The sequence below is a fragment of the Podarcis pityusensis genome (assembly GCF_964106645.2).
Source record: "Podarcis pityusensis genome assembly, chromosome: 3".
NCBI classification, from domain to species: Eukaryota; Metazoa; Chordata; class Lepidosauria; order Squamata; family Lacertidae; genus Podarcis; species Podarcis pityusensis.
In genome coordinates, this window is record NC_138026.1 from 5,807,747 (window position 1) to 5,824,456 (window position 16,710).

The following is a 16,710-nucleotide window of genomic DNA, read 5'->3' on the forward strand; positions in this document are numbered from 1 at the left end:
GTGGCTGGGGAAACCTAGCCAGATGGACGGGGTAGAGATATTATTATTATTATTATTATTATTATTATTATTATTATTAAAGTGCTTTTTTGGGGTATATGGCATGAACATTCAAAACTGGCTTCAAAGCCATTTCATGTATCACATGTTCTTTGTTTGCTTTTCCGTGGCATTTTACGGAGTATTCCGATCCACTATAAATCCTGTTATTGTATGCTCTTTGTGGTGATTCTAGAAATTCCATTGAAATACAAAAGAGCTGGCAATCATAAATTTAAAATCATAGATGTATGAAAGAATCTCTCTAAAATCCAGGTTGTAAAGTCTTGTCTTCACGTGAAGACAAATGTAGTCAGAGTTTCCTTTTTTTCTTTTATAAGATATTTATTAAGGTTTTTTGAAATATTACAGTAAAAATGAAAAAGAAAAGAGAAAAATACAAAATAAAAACAGTTAAAAACACACACATTTTCTATTACTTATTTTCCTTTAGCTTGTTTCCCGGACCTCCTCGTACCTCTCTTTTTTGTATTCCGCTTCAATTTATTGGTTCAGCAAATCCTTACCATTAGATTTTAACCCATTTATAACCCTTTTTTCATATTCTCTTAGAGCATTACAGCTAGAAACCGCTTAATTACTATCCAACATCATTCTATCATTCATTAATTTTACACTATTTCTGTAAATAGTCTTTAAATTTCTTCCAATCTTCTTCCACCGACTCTTCTCCCTGGTCTCGGATTCTGCCAGTCATTTCTGCGAATTCCATATAGTCCATCACCTTCATCTGCCATTCTTCCAAAGTGGGTAGATCTTGTGTCTTCCAATACTTTGCAATGAGTATTCTTGCTGCTGTTGTAGCATACATAAAAAAAGTTCTGTCCTTCTTTGGCACCAATTGGCCGACAATGCCCAGAAGAAAGGCCTCTGGTTTCTTCAATAAGGTATATTTAAATACCTTTTTTAATTCATTATAAATCATCTCCCAGAAAACCTTAATCCTTGGGCACGTCCACCAAAGGTGAAAGAATGTACCTTCAGTTTCTTTACATTTCCAGCATTTATTATCGGGCAAATGATAGATTTTTGCAAGCTTGACTGGGGTCATGTACCACCTATATATCATTTTCATAATATTCTCTTAGGGCATTACATGCCGTAAACTTCATACCTGTGGTCCATAACTGTTCCCAGTCAGCAAACATAATATTATGTCCAACATCTTGTGCCCATTTAATCATAGCAGATTTCACCGTTTCATCCTGAGTATTCCATTTCAACAGCAAGTTATACATTCTTGACAAATTCTTAGTTTTGGGTTCTAACAGTTCTGTTTCTAGTTTTGATTTTTCCACCTGGAAGCCAATTTTCTTATCCAAATTATATGCCTCCATTATCTGATAATAATGAAGCCAATCTCTCACTTTGTTTTTTAATTTCTCGAAACTCTGCAATTTCAATTTGTCTCCTTCTTGTTCCAAAATTTCCCAATATTTCGGCCATTTGGCCTCCATATTGAGCCTTTTCAGAGCTTTCGCTTCCATCGGTGACAACCACCTTGGGGTTTTATTTTCCAATAAATCCTTGTATCTTATCCAAACATTAAACAGTGCTTTCCTGACAATATGATTTTTAAATGCTTTATGTGCTTTGACCTTATCATACCATAAATATGCATGCCATCCAAATACGTTGTTAAAACCTTCTAAATCCAAAATGTCTGTATTTTCAAGAAGTAGCCATTCTTTCAACCAGCAAAAAGCTGCTGATTCATAATAAAGTTTAAAGTCTGGCAGGGCAAATCCACCTCTTTCCTTTGCATCAGTTAATATCTTAAATTTTATTCTGGGCTTCTTGCCCTGCCAGACAAATCTAGAAATATCTCTCTGCCACTTCTTGAAACAATCCATCTTGTCCACAATTTGCAATGTCTGAAACAAAAACAACATTCTAGGCAATACATTCATTTTTATCACAGCAATACGACCCAACAGTGAAAGCTTCAAATTTGACCAGATTTCTAAATCTTTTTTTCACTTCCGTCCAACATTTTTCATAATTATCTTTAAATAAGTTCCCATTTTTGGCTGTCATATTAATCCCCAGGTATTTCACTTTCTTAACCACAGTCAGGCCTGTCTCATTCTGAAACCTCTCTCTTTCAATCGGTGTTAAATTTTTCTCTAAAACCTTAGTTTTTAGCTTGTTCAGTTTAAATCCTGCCACTTGACCAAATTCTTGAATTAATTCTAAAACCCTTTTAGTACTAGATTCTGGCTCCTGTAACGTCAATACTAAGTCATCTGCAAATGCTCTCAGTTTGTACTGTTTGGCTCCGACCTGTATACCTTTAACCAACCGGTCCCTTCTAATCATATTCAGCAGAACCTCCAGGACCGATATAAAAAGCAGTGGGGAGATTGGGCACCCCTGTCGTGTCCCTTTTTCTATCTTAAATTCTTCCGTCACCACATTATTTACAATTAATTTAGCCTTTTGTTCAGAGTATATTGTAGTCAGAGTTTCCTTTGGGTGGTTGCAAGTATTGCAATCATTGCCCTTCACTTGTGGAGCCATAATATTGTTGGGCTGGAGTGCTTGGCTTGGATGTTGGGAAAGCCTGCTCAGTCAAGGAACTCATTTCCCTGGTGGCCTTGGGCAAGGCACTGCTTCAGATGGTTGTTGGCAGGGCCGTCTTTACCCGTGGGTGCAAGGGGTGCGGGGCACCCGGGCGCTGGATTCTGGGGGGTGCCCAGCACCCGCCGCTGAAGCCGCCTAAGCTCTTAACTATCTACCTTTATGAAACAATAAATAATTTTGATCAAGCTAGAAAAACAAAATACATATACACCTAGGTATTACCGAAATGTATACCTACTGTTTCACTAAAGGACTTTCGACTTTGTGCGCTCATTTACCAATGGCGGTAAATGGGAGTACTCAAGAGTATGCACTCCTGGCACCTTTCTTTCCTAGAAAAAAAGTCCTGGTTAAAAGTGTGGCACTTCCTGTAACAGCTTCATGGTGAGTGCCAGCACCATTTTTTCTAGAAGAAAAGTACTGTTCCGTCTCAAAATGGCATTGGCCAAATGATGGTCAGATGACAAATAGGTCCTAATCTGTAGATCTTGCTTCAGGCCTAGGACATGTACCAAAAGGTTTTGAGTGTGGGATGCATTTTAATGGGTAGGAGAGGATATATTAATTGAAATTCATCCCTCCATGTGCCCACATGTGTGGGATGAACAGATCAAAATCCCACCCATCAGCAGAATTAAAAGCATAGGAATTGGGCTGTAAAACCTTGTTTTGAGTAAGTCCAGCTAAGCTTGCTCTCCCTTTCCTACCCCTCTTAAAGAATCAGTTAACAATCTGGGAAATAAGTTGCAAAATAAGATTTACTTACTTGGATCACAGGAACAGTAGCAGTAAAAACTATGCAGGCAAAAGACTTATCCTTAGAGTATAACCAGCTTCAGTGCCAGAGCTGGAGGGAGCAACAGGGCACAACTGCCCTCATGGCTGGACAAAGAGAGAGGGGAACAGAAAATACCTGGCTGCTAATCTCTCAGATTGAGGATATCACTGTTTAATGGATCTACTCTAATTGATAGCGTGGGGAAATGAGGAGATGTGGAGCCAGGTTACTGCCTTCTTTTTAAAAATTCCAACCTTCTAGCATTGCATCCTCAGATATTTCTCTGATCAAACTGATACACTCACAGGAACAGTAGGAAGCCCATTTCTCAAAAAATGGGGCACTTGATTATTTTATTGGCCTCTAGATATTTGGAAAGGCATCAGTTTCTCTCAAAAGATCTGTTTCAAAGTATTCTAAAGCATAACTGGGTGTTTAAAGGCTAGGTAGCCAAAGAACATTCAAATCTAGAGGTCATTTAGAGTATAATTAATAAACAATCAGGAAATCAAATCATTTGGAATACAGAACATTGAAAAAGCTATTTTGGACAATCTCTGCTCTGTGAAAAGAGTGGGTAGCCTTCTGCTTGCACAATGAGGTTCTTCTCCTCTCTTCCCTCTTTCCCCTTCCCCCTACACCCAGAACATTGGTTGGGGTGTGTGTTGAAAAACCCCTGGAATGTGGGGGGAGGAGAAGCGGGTTCTTCCATCTGGCAAGTCAAAATGGCTCACCTGACTGATGATTGCCTTAGCAGGATGTAGAATTCCTCCCAGTGTATGCATTTGTGTTAGCTTTAGGTTCCAAAGAGTCAATGGCCATTTGCCCAGCTGGATTCAAGGACACCTTTCTAGCCAAATAACAAAAGAAGCAGTCAACTAAACCATCATCACCATCATGATCACCACTATAGGGCCAAAGAAAATAACTGGAATACTGACATTTAATGTCACCAACCAATATTTTGTGACAGCAAGAGTCAGGGCTTCTGAAAAGCCAATCTAGGAAATCAAGCGTATGAGAGTTTTTCAGGTGCCCATCCTAATGCAAATTAATGGTTGCTGGAAGAGTATCTAATTTTTCATTTCCCAAGGTAGTCTGTCCTTCTAGAGCACTTATAGCTTTCCAGGCTCTCCAAAGGACATGTTGGCATTTAAAAATGGAAGCCAGTTTATATTGAGCCACTCAAACTTTAGCAATCATGGGCAGTTTATGCCAGGTTCATTACATTTGATAATCCTCTTGCTGATTAGTAAGTCAAACAGTCATTTTTGTGTGGAGGGAGGGGGCTCAAACCTGGAAGGCTAAGGTGGGCCTGTCACAACACTCAAAATAATAATTACACCCATTTAAGTTTTTAACAGCAATACACATGGCATGATGACACAGTTAATGACAAAGTTATTTGACCCAATGCCTGAATCACCAAATGTGGGCTGCGGGATAAACTTTAAGGTTGAATCCAGCTGGATTGGTTTTCTTTGCAATCCTTGCATTCTCAGTTTGGAGATAGTGTCAGACACATGCTTTACTTAATGATTGCAGTTTATTACTCAATAGGTCATATCCTGTATATATTAGGAACAAACACCTTGGAGACTAAGAGCTGGTGGAGGGAGATGACATGTGTCATTGCTGTTGTTTTCACTACAGCCCTGTGGAAAAACTAATTACCTTTTCATCTTGGTGAATCCAGAGGTCACTTTACCACTACTATATCTCTACATGACAGGGTACATGGGTAATTAGGTAGGCTGTGTAACCTGGATATTCCATGGATCTCATTACATCTTATTTAGAAACGCTATAATTTGATTGGTGGAAAATTAAGGCATCTTCTCATGGGTCATTTTATCTCTCTGCAATAATAATTCTTGGCTTGATTAAAAATTGATCCAGTGTCTTAAAGTGAATTTATTATTGCTGCAATCTATCACCCACAGACAGATAATCTGGTTCCCATCTTTATCTGATTTGAAAAATCTGTCACTTATTATGTGTTGTTCCACACCCACCCACCCACCCAAAAAATCATTTAAATTGATGGTTTGTTAAGGCATGCGTACTACCAATGGCCCCTTGAAAGAAATATTGAGACAATAGCCTGATGCTTTTTACTGCAAGAGTCTGATAATATGTCAATTTTAATATATTGATTTGTATTGTGTTCTAGCAACAATTTCTCTGTGGGAAAAAAAAATAGCATGGACACAGAGCAACGAAGGAGTATGTGTTCAATTGTTACTTCATTTGTTTATAGCTCTATTTCTACTCCAGAACAGCTCAAGTACTTAAGGGAGCTTCTCCTCATGTCTCCAACAACTGGCGGCCTGAGTTTTGAGATCAGTAGGGGATGCCCTGCTTGTGGTACCCTTGATGGCCTGGGAGGCTGCTACACATGGAAGGGCCATCTCAGTGGTGGCACCTCAGCTGTGGAGCTCCCTCCCCCATGGAGATTACATAATCCCCTTCAGTACTGTTCAAGTGAGAACTTAAACATACTCATTTCAGCTGGCCTTTGGCACATGGAATAACAGTACTGTGTTTTATCACTTTTTCGTAACCTTGTACCTGAAGCTGTATTTTGTTGTTTCATTGTATTTTCATAATTGTGTTGTCAGCCACCCTGAGCTTGGGAAGAGGAAAGACAGAATATAATAAGTAAATAATAAAATGACAACAAGAATAGCACTCATCATTGTGGAGATTATCCACAATTTGTCTTTAGAAATTCTACTACGTGGCACTAAGTTCTTGTGGGAAGACCAGGGAAGAGTGCATGCATGTACGTATGTACGTAGGAAGAGAGGGCTGCAATCCACTACTTATTCACTTTGTAACAGTCCTTGTAAAGTAAAAGGGACTGCTCCAGAGCAAACAGGTTGTGGATGGTGGCCAAAAAGGGTGATGGAATCAATTATGGCCTTTCACCAAGATAATTGTCTTCCAAATAGAGAGGGCCTGGTTTTTTCCTTCAGGTGTCTTTCTGTATTAACTTGATTGCAACTCCATCACAACTCCTGAAACCCTTGCTCCAGAAAGAGAACAGAAATAAGAAGTAATGTAAAGCCTTATTAACTGGCCACCAGACAAAGGGGCTCTCTAGCTGAGCATCAAAGGGTAAGTAGAAACAAAAAATGTTGCACAGAAGGGGAAAGCCACAGGAAAAGAGCAGACGAGGAAACAGCCTGGGGCATTTTGGTCCTTAAAACAGAATGTTTAAATGATGCTAAATGATACCTGGAAATGGTAAAATAATAAACTGCCAATTTGAACCACTCAGTGGCATCCTGATGTGCTTCTTCAGGCAACTGTTTAACACTGTCTAACGGTAGGACTGGTCCTGGATGGAATAACATCAGCACATCATGGCTTCCAGTTCAGGCTTTATGGATCTGCTTCTCCTCCTCTCCTAAGCCCTGAGCTGGAGCCAAGTGCAAAATAGAACAATGGGCAGACACACAATACCCCTGAGTGCACTAGGATTTTGCTTTCAGTACCAGAACTGAGCTCACATCCCGTTTGCACAAAAACAATCGGGAAATTCCTAAGGGAGCTGGGCATGTTTAGCCTGGAGAAGAGGAGGTTAAGGGGTGATATGATATGTTCAAATATATAAAAGGATGTCACACAGAGGAGGGAGAAAGGTTGTTTTCTGCTGCTCCAGAGAAGCGGACACGGAGCAATGGATCCAAACTACAAGAAAGAAGATTCCACCTAAACATTAGGAAGAACTTCCTGACAGTAAGAGCTGTTCGACAGTGGAATTTGCTGCCAAGGAGTGTGGTGGAGTCTCCTTCTTTGGAGGTCTTTAAGCAGAGGCTTGACAACCATATGTCAGGAGTGCTCTGATGGTGTTTCCTGCTTGGCAGGGGGTTGGACTCGATGGCCCTTGTGGTCTCTTCCAACTCTATGATTCTATTCTATTCTAAATCAGGTCATTCTTGATTTTCCTTCATGTTTTCTTAATTTTAGCAGCTGAACATGGGGAAAAGCTGGACCATAAAGAAGGCTGATCGCCCAAGAATTGATGCTTTTGAATTATGGTGCTGGAGGAGACTCTTGAGAGTCCCATGGACTGCAAGAAGATCAAACCTATCCATTCTTAAGGAAATTAGCCCTGAGTGCTCACTGGAAGGACAGATTGTGAAGCTGAGGCTCCAATACTTTGGCCACCTCTTGAGAAGAGAAGACTCCCTGGAAAAGACCCTGATGTTGGGAAAGACAGAGGGCACAAGGAGAAGGGGACGACAGAGGATGAGATGGTTGGACAGAGTTCTCGAAGCTACTAACATGAATTTGACCAAACTGCAGGAGGCAGTGGATGACAGGAGTGCTTGGTGTGCTCTGGTCCATGGGGTAAACGACTAAACAACAACTATTAAAAAACCCATGGACCCAAGTTGTTGCTACTGTTAAAAAACCCAATCTTCTTGCAATGTGGGGTTTTTCTTAAACTGCCTTACAGGGTCCAGGAGTAAACTACTGGGAAGATGCGCCTTAGTGTCCATGTAAAATACTCCAGTTTTATTATTGAGTTATTTGATTATTACGGTACTACTTAGCCTGCTTTTTAAGAGGAGGGTTACAAAGCCTGAGAGTGCAAAGCAACAGAACCACAATATAACATAGGGCAAACTAAGGACAATTGCATTGATTCACTGGGTCAATCCATCACCTCTTCTGCATTCCAGTATTTCCATTTGCCTTTCCTCATTCGCTTTGAAGAACTTCATTAAGAATGAAAAGAGGCATGGCGATTCCGTAGTATGTGCTTTTTATGTGAACACCCCACACTCTCATCTGACAGCACCTGTGATGTAGTATTATTTTGGATAATTAAATAATCTTAAGCACCCGTGTGCATGGAGTGTGGGATCAACAGATGCCTCGAGTGGTGTCATGCCCACAAGGCAACGCTGAGCGTTTTCAGCCATCTAAAGAGTCTTTTTCTTGGCAAAGCAGCAAGCCTCCAGATGTGCGTCTCTGTGATCCTTTGAAGCCTTTGTAGCTTTTCCTTGAGATTCTTTTGGGATGCATATCAACGAATACATGGAGATCTGTCTAAAGGATGCCTGGCACACAGATAATTTCTTGCTGGGGGAAAATGTGAAAAGTGGAGTTTTATTTCCTCGCCTGCCTGGGTCATCTTCTAGTCTTGCGAACTCATTTAACAATTGAGTTGTGAAAAGGGGAGATGGGTTGGGATATGAGGGAGTGGCTTACAAAGAGAGCTGGGCATGAACCGCAATAGGTTTTCCCCTTTGGTGTTTAAACAAGGGCTGGGCAAAAATGCCCCCCCCAAACTCCCCACCCTATTTGCAAGCCAAAAAAATAGGAGGTACTGTGCCAAACATTCTCAGGGGCAGAGGGTGGGCAGATGCAATTCTGAAACAGCTGGGGAGCAAAAAGGAAGAAAATTCTCAGAAAAATCCTCCACTTAGAAATTCAGGTTCAGTAAATGTTAAGTGAAACAATGTTGTTATTTCATGCTGGTGAACGAAGGTTGCAATGGGCTAAGAGATGCAAAGTTGTTGCACAAGCTTATCACCCCCTTCAACAATATTACAATATGTTGGGTTGCATTAACTATCTGTGGCTGATGTTTTGCCAAAAGTTCTCAGGGGGAACTGAAATTCTCCAGCCGTTTGGGGAGCCCCCACAAAGAAAATTCTCAGAAAAGTTGGGCTCTATTCTTTGCCTGGGATATGATTTCAGTTGCTGCTCCTATTTTACAAATAGGAATCACTTCAGTTCTGTTTTAATTTTGGACCACCCCACAACAGCGTAATTCTTAACATTTCACTGCACATTTGTGGGACTTTTTGTGCCCAGATACAAGAAATGAGTTCTGCTTGTGTAGTTCATTCTATTCAGGACTTTCTTTCAGCTGGAACTCACTGGACCTCAATTCTGGCACCTCTCAGTTGGGTGCCATTGCCATTATAAGAGAATTACCTTCCACTTAAGGGACGCAGGTAGCACTGTGGGTTAAACCAGAGCCTAGGACTTGCCAATCAGAAGGTTGGCAGTTCGAATCCCTGCAATGGGGTGAACTCCCGTTGCTCGGTCCCAGCTCCTGCCAACCTAGCAGTTCAAAAGCACGTCAAAGTGCAAGTAGATAAATAGGTACTGCTCTGGCGGGAAGGTAAACGGTGTTTCCATGCACTGCTCTGGTTTGCCAGAAGCGGCTTAGTCATGCTGGCCACATGACCCGGAAGCTGTACGCCGGCTCCCTCAGCCAATAAAGCGAGATGAGTGCCGCAACCCCAGAGTTGGTCATGACTGGACCTAATGGTCAGGGGTCCCTTTACCTTTACCTTTACCTTCCACTTTGATTGCCTTTACATGTTACCGAGCTGTTCTGGTACCTCTTTGGCATATTTTGAGGAAATTACAAATGGAGGCTCATGTGTTTTGGGGTAAGCTCCTTAGGTTGAAACCCACAATTCCTTTCATCTTAATAAACTGATATGTGATAAAATTATCATATAAGTCTAATAATTATTATTGTTGTAACAATATAATCAGGTAACACCAATAGCGCCAGTATGATTTATGTTTTGTTTTCTCTCTCTTTAATTAATGGCAGTAACATCAAATTGTGCCAACAGCATGAAGTGCAGATGTGCAAAGGAATTTTAAAATATATTTTAAACTTCATAAAAGCAATTCCAAAACAGATGCAGCGTGGGAAATATCTCAGCTTAAAAGACTTCTTTTTCTTCAGTAGGTGCCGAAAAGACAACAGACATGGACTTGCCCAACATTTCATTTAAGGGGAGGGAATTCCAAAGGTAGGTGCCACAACAGTAAAAGCTTGATTCCTTTATCATATGGCCCGCCTGATTAGATGGTACCTGCTGGAAGCCCTCACCTGCAGGGTGGCATCATTTTCTGGGTGTATAGGGTTGCTGGCATCCATCTGTTTAGGAGACAATGACCGCTCCCCACCTCAAATAGGGGGCACTCTTTGCGGGGTCGCGCACAGCCACCTGATCCTACACGATCCCTGGCAGTTCAGCCTGGCTTCACTTCCCCAAGCTGGATACCTAGAGGATCCCACCTAACCAATCCCAGCTGGGGAGGTGTTGCCAGGGGAGTTGACCAGATAGGGTTAGGACCGCCCTGCACACACAATAGAGGGTAGACTTACCTGGGAGTCCTCAGTCAGCTCCAGAGCTTCTCCCACCCTGCCCTCTCTCAGTTTACACCTTCCTTTTGCAGGTTAACCTCTTCTTTATAGATATGTGGGCACTGCTACGGTCATTGATGGTTGCTGTTGAGGGACCGGGAAGGAATTTCCCTGCATTGGCAGGTTTTGCCTTCCCTGTAGCAAAAACACCACAACTTTGGCGGTTTCAGGCCTTGGGCAGAATCTTTTAGTCTATCTTCCTTAAAAGGGGGGGGGGTGCGTGAAGCAGTGGCTCGATGCCCCACCTGCGGTGGCAATCCCGGGGTTCCCCGTTAAAGGGGTTGTGTGGAGAGGAGTCACTGGCCATACGCCATTAGGATGTCAGTGCTCCCCCCTGCGTTGCAGCGAAATGGGGGCCGGGCTCTCTGCTTAAACAGACGTCTTCCAGAGCCAGTCCAATCCCCAGACAGATTGGTTAACCCTGCTGTGCCCTAGATCCCTGGCTGGGGACTGGGAGGGATAAACGCCCAATGCCTAAGCCAAGGTCTCCCCACATCTGAAAGTTTAATAAAGTTGTGGCCAATTTTAATCCCATAATACCTTGTCATGTGAGTCATTATTCCTCCTGGGGGTTGCCTGGGGTTGGGGGGGTCTCTGCCTGGCCACGCAATGGAAGAGTGCTGCATTGGGGGCAAAGTCAAACTGTTGGAGAGTTACAACGCCTGCTGTGGCTGTAGAGACCAATACAGGAGAGACATGTTTCGTTGCATCTGGGGCAGATGAAGGCAGTTTGTGCTGCTGTGGATGCACCATGGTGTTTCTTCTCCCTGCACTCCTCCCAGTGGTCACCCCCCTTCTGGTCACTGCTATGGATGTCCAGTCACTACATTCCAGGAAGATGTTTCAGCCTGGTATGAGACATGTGCACCTTCTCTATTTCCCCTTTACTACAAGGAGAAAGTCGAAGGTGAATCATCATTTATTTGAACGTATGACCTGTCTGTCTGTCTCCAGGCACTGCGGTCATCTGCAAAGGATTCCCACACAGCAAGGTTGGTATTGCCAGCCTTTTTGTCATGTCTGCCAACAGGCCTGATGCCTGAGCCCAGCTCCCCATAGAGCAGGCATCCTCAAACTTGGCTCTCCAGCTGTTTTGGGACTACAATTCCCATCATCCCTGACCACTGGTCCTGTTAGCTAGGGATGATGGGAGTTGTAGTCCCAAAACAGCTGGAGGGCCAAGTTTGGGGGTGCCTGCCATAGAGCATGTCCTTGGGGATCCTGGCAACTTCCATTCTATTTACTTGCCCAAGGTAGCATCGATGGTGCTGAGACAGAAGTGTGAACATGCAGGGAATGTGGACATGGAAGAGCACATCTTTATTTGAGATTCTGTACTGCTATGTGATGCCCAAAATCTTGCTGCTGCAGCGCATATGGAAGACACTGAGGTGTTACTCCTGGCGACTATAAGTTGCCCATGACACTCTTCCATAAAGTAGTGTGCTCAACATGCAAGGCTGGTATATAAGGGGTGTGATGATCTTTCAGGTGTCTTGGGCCCAAGCTGTATAGGACTTTATACACCAAAACCAGCACCATTAACTGAGCCCAGGAACTAACTGGCAGATTGCAGAAGCTGGGATCATTTTTAGTGGTGTTTTCATGAATATATGACTCCCCAAAATGAAGAAAATATCCCAAAGTAAGCAATCCTTAGCCCAATACAAACCAGCTGTCTATCCCATTACAGAAGGAGCATGTGAACCTATAACACGAGACAGTCCTAAAAGAAGTCTATCCCTGGAATATCAGGGATTATTAGTTTTACTTTGTTTTTGTTATGTATTTTACGTTCTCATTTTGTATTTTTATGTTGTGAACCACCTTGCGGTATAATACATACATACATACATACATACATACATACATACAGTGGTACCCCTGGTTACGAATTCATTCTGGAGGTCCATTCTTAACCTGAAACTGTTCTTAACCTGAAGCACCACTTTAGCTAATGGGGCCTCCTGCTGCCTCCGTGCCGCAGGAGCACAATTTCTGTTCTCATCCTGGGGCAAAGATCTTAACCCGAGGTACTACTTTCAGGTTAGTGGAGTTTGTAACCCGGAGTGTTTGTAACCCGAGGTACCATTGTATGTACATACATACATACCAGAAGCAAAGGAAGGCTGCAATGAAGGATACAACCAAATGTTTCTGTGGGAACTTATTATCCTTGTCTTTCCACACTTTCGTTAGCTCAATCCCCACATTTTTGTACAGCCTAAATGTAACCTCCCCCCCCAAATCAAATAAAAATTATACGCTAAATATATTCATTTTATAAATATGCATGTTAATTAAATATACATTTACTTTAAATGCATGTGTTAATTATACATGTTACATCAGATCACAATTAAGTCAATAGAAATTGACAATTTGCATATAATCACACTTGTATACTAATCAGTTGTCAATCTAGAATGCCATTTTGTATCAGATGGATCTATTCGTTCCAAAGTATGTAGAGAATATAGGCATGGGGCAAAAGATTTTAAAAGGAGTGGGATGGGGCGGGGGGAGGATATAAAGTTCAAAGTATACTTATTTCAAAGCATATGGAATCACGGAGCACAACATTCCTGGGAGTGAAATAGAATAAATGCGGGCTGGATACAAGGTTGAAGGCTCCCTTACATTAAACAGTCCCAAGCCTTTGGAAAAAGCTATGGTGTCAGAGAGAATAGTTCCAGTCTACTCTTCAGATTGACAGGCTTGCTTTCTGTGCTTTGATATGGAATATCATCTAAGCATGTGGTTCCCCTACCTTCTGAGGTGATACATTCCCACAAGACTTGCACTATTTGATTTTTCTTAACTTGTAGACCAGATCTTCAGAGGCTTAGGGCTATCATAGGTCTCCACTGCAGCATTTTGAAGGTGTGTACATAGAAATCATCCGTTTGAATATGTATGATTGACCTGTGCTCCAGTGCCTGAACTTTTCAGTGGTCTAATATTACTAAAGGAGAAGGCATGAAGTCACAAGTTCCATTTCCCTGCTTTGAGGCACTGTGATTTAATATTTATCAGAGTAGGGAGCTAAGGATGATCTTGGATTGACAGAGACAAAACTGGAGGTTGTCTCCTGCACAAGTTTATGGAAGTTATCAACAGCAATGCTAGAAATAGTTCTCTTGTTAGCTGACTCGGTTTTCTACTCATGTTAGTTTTCTACTCATGGTTTCTTCACATATATATACCATTCAGATGGATGGAGCTTCCCTGTGCATTATTCTACAAAGGAATACGTGACTGTTGGAAGAATAACATTTACAGATGGGTAGCCGTGTTGGTCTGCCATAGTCGAAATAAAAAAATTCCTTCCTGTAGCACCTTAAAGACCAACTAAGTTAGTTCTTGGTATAAGCTTTCGTGTGCATGCACACTTCTTCAGATACACTGTAGAATAACATGTTATGCTGGCAGATTATGAACATCCCAGCCATTCAACATATGCATGAGATCAAGTGAAGGGGCCATCAAGGGGTTTGTTACAATTCATCACAATCATGGTATGCAATCGCATTTCCCCTTTAATTATTCAGCAACAAAATTGGGGAATTGGTCACTGTTGCCTAAAGCCTAGCCTCTTATCCCACACAGTAATTTTGTTTATCAGAGTGGGGATGAACAACACAGCAGCAATCTACAATACGTTTTTTAAAACAAAAGAACATATGCTTTTTGGGGTGTGTGTGTGTACAATTAAGGTCACTCTCTGCTGCCTCAGGAAGTCATAGAAAAATTGGAAGATGCCGTATACTGAATCAAACCACTGGTCCATATGGCTTAGTAATTAAATAAATAATAATAATAATAATAATAATAATAATAATAATAATAAATTTCAAAATGAACAGACACTGTGGTTGCAGTTCATCTGAAAGCCCAGTTTTGTCTTCACACAAAGTAAGAACAAGCGCTCTGTGAGGCCAAAATCTGGTTCCCTCTGCCTCTCGCCTTTCATTCTGCATGTGCCCTATGTCAAAATTTCTGACACCCTGCTCAGCACTCAGTGTGGGTGAGCTGGTCACGCGGCCCTAAATCTCCGTCTGCTAACAACTCTACATCCTCATACATTTCCTTATGTGTGAAATTCACCGGACTGGTTATTTTCCTTCTGTGTGTTTTGATGCCACAACTAAATTCATATGTACAGAGGGCAAAAAAATAAAATGAAATGTGCTCAATTGTTAGACGTAACCACATGCACAAATGGGCACGCTGTACCCTGCACCACTTTGCACTAATGGAGGGCAAATATTATGTGTGCAGTGGCCCATAGTAGGCAGTGCTGCCTTCTGGATTTTCAATATTTTATTAGTCTCATTTAATTCAATGAGGTTCTTACACTGTTATTAAAGTTAAGCATGCATGGTGCATCAAAGCACATTGTTGTAAAATTTAATAAAGAGTCTTTTCATTATCTTCTGTCCAGTCACCATTTACATAGAAGTATTAATTCAGTTTCACAAAGGGGAATGCACATCCTTTGAAATGGTGCCCTGACGCTCTGTGTGTTTGCATGTTCATTACTTTGCATCACCTGATCGGTGCAAGTCAGTAAAGTTCTGTTTTCCTCTTATTATTCCTTCTTGATTTCCCCTCTGTAGTCTTGAATTTACTTTCCTCAAAAACATTATTCATTGCAGAGAATTCACTTTGCTGAATAGTTTACAAACTAAAAAACAGAAACTCACTAAGGTATTAAGCCGAGTCTGTGAAAAGTACATATTTCATCAGTGATTTTAATCTTTAAAATATTTGCTTCAGGTATCTGGGACACCATTGATTCCCTGCTACATTATGTAAAGTCTACAAAAGAAATTAGGTCACCATTCTGACTCTCTCTCTCTCTCTCTCTCTCTCTCTCTCTCTCTCTCTCGTAAGGATTCAATTTAGATTGCATTAGGAGAATTAATTGTGTTTTAGGCTGTGATGGCACCAACTTAAAACTAGATTCGTTATAGATGTAATAAATAAGATGTATAAATACAATTAAAATCAGCTCTGCAATTATTACCAACCAGCACCCATTGCCTTGCCTTGCCTTGATTTAAACATCCAGCTAGTAGGAATCATTTTCTTCACCAGCTGGAGAATTGCTGCCAGATTTTTAGATGCATTGCACCAGAGATACTAAAAAAAATCATTTAAACTTCAAAGCCAGGATTATAAGGCAGTCCCATCACATCATCCCATTGTTATATTTTCAGAGATAAATAATGAATGCTTAGATTCTGAATAAATGTGGTACTAATCTCTTCACAAAGTATTGCAATCATTGCAAAAGAATATTAATTTATTCATAACTTAAGGATACACTCCTAGGATCAACATTAAAATCTTGACGTAAGGAACATTTAAATGTCTTTTTTCATGACTTTGCTTGTAGGGATTGAGAGAGCAAATTACAAAGTGAGATTTACATTGTGTAGTGTATTCAGGCTATCCTTATGCCTTTCACAAAATCAGAGAGTGGGATGAGATAGGAAGGCTAGACTAGATCAACTCCTGCTGAAAGGAAGGACCATCAGTTTATAACCTCCCATGATAAAACAGTGTAAGACCACAGTGTGTCACAAACAGCATGTTCAATAAAGAAGATTCCCGTAGAGGAAAGAGCTCACACAGACAAGTCGAGGCCCAAGGGAAGGCAAAGCACCCATATGGTCTGGGAAATAATTATTTTCCAAAGCAAATCTTAATTGTTGGGTATAATAGAGTAAGAAAGAATAGTGACATAAAGAAAATAAAAATCTCATAAAGTAAAACTAAATTAGCATCAACAATTTAAAAGATGTAATCCTGTCATGAACTCCAACGAGGAAAATTACAAAACGTCTAGGACAGGGGTCAGCAAACTTTTTCAGCAGGGGGCTGGTCCACTGTCCCTCAGACAGTGGGGGACCGGACTATATTTTGAAAAAAATAATGAATGAATTCCTATGCCCCACAAATAACCCAGAGATGCATTTTAAATAAAAGGACACATTCTACTCATGTAAAAACATGCTGATTCCCAGACCATCCGCGAGCTGGATTTAGAAGGCGATTGGGCCAGATCCGGACCCCGGGCCTTAGGCTG

At 41.3% G+C, this 16,710-nt stretch overlaps 1 protein-coding gene across 1 annotated transcript in view; it reads left to right on the forward strand.

Annotated features, from left to right (window-relative positions):
* The window catches only part of LOC308473637 (uncharacterized protein), a 178,742-nt gene that overhangs the window by 105,325 nt on the left and 56,707 nt on the right, over positions 1 to 16,710 (forward strand). Inside the window, exon 4 of the mRNA XM_080999441.1 lies at positions 10,155 to 10,218. Coding sequence (XP_080855567.1) covers positions 10,155 to 10,218 — 64 coding nt within the window. The remainder of the gene's footprint in view (positions 1 to 10,154; positions 10,219 to 16,710) is intronic.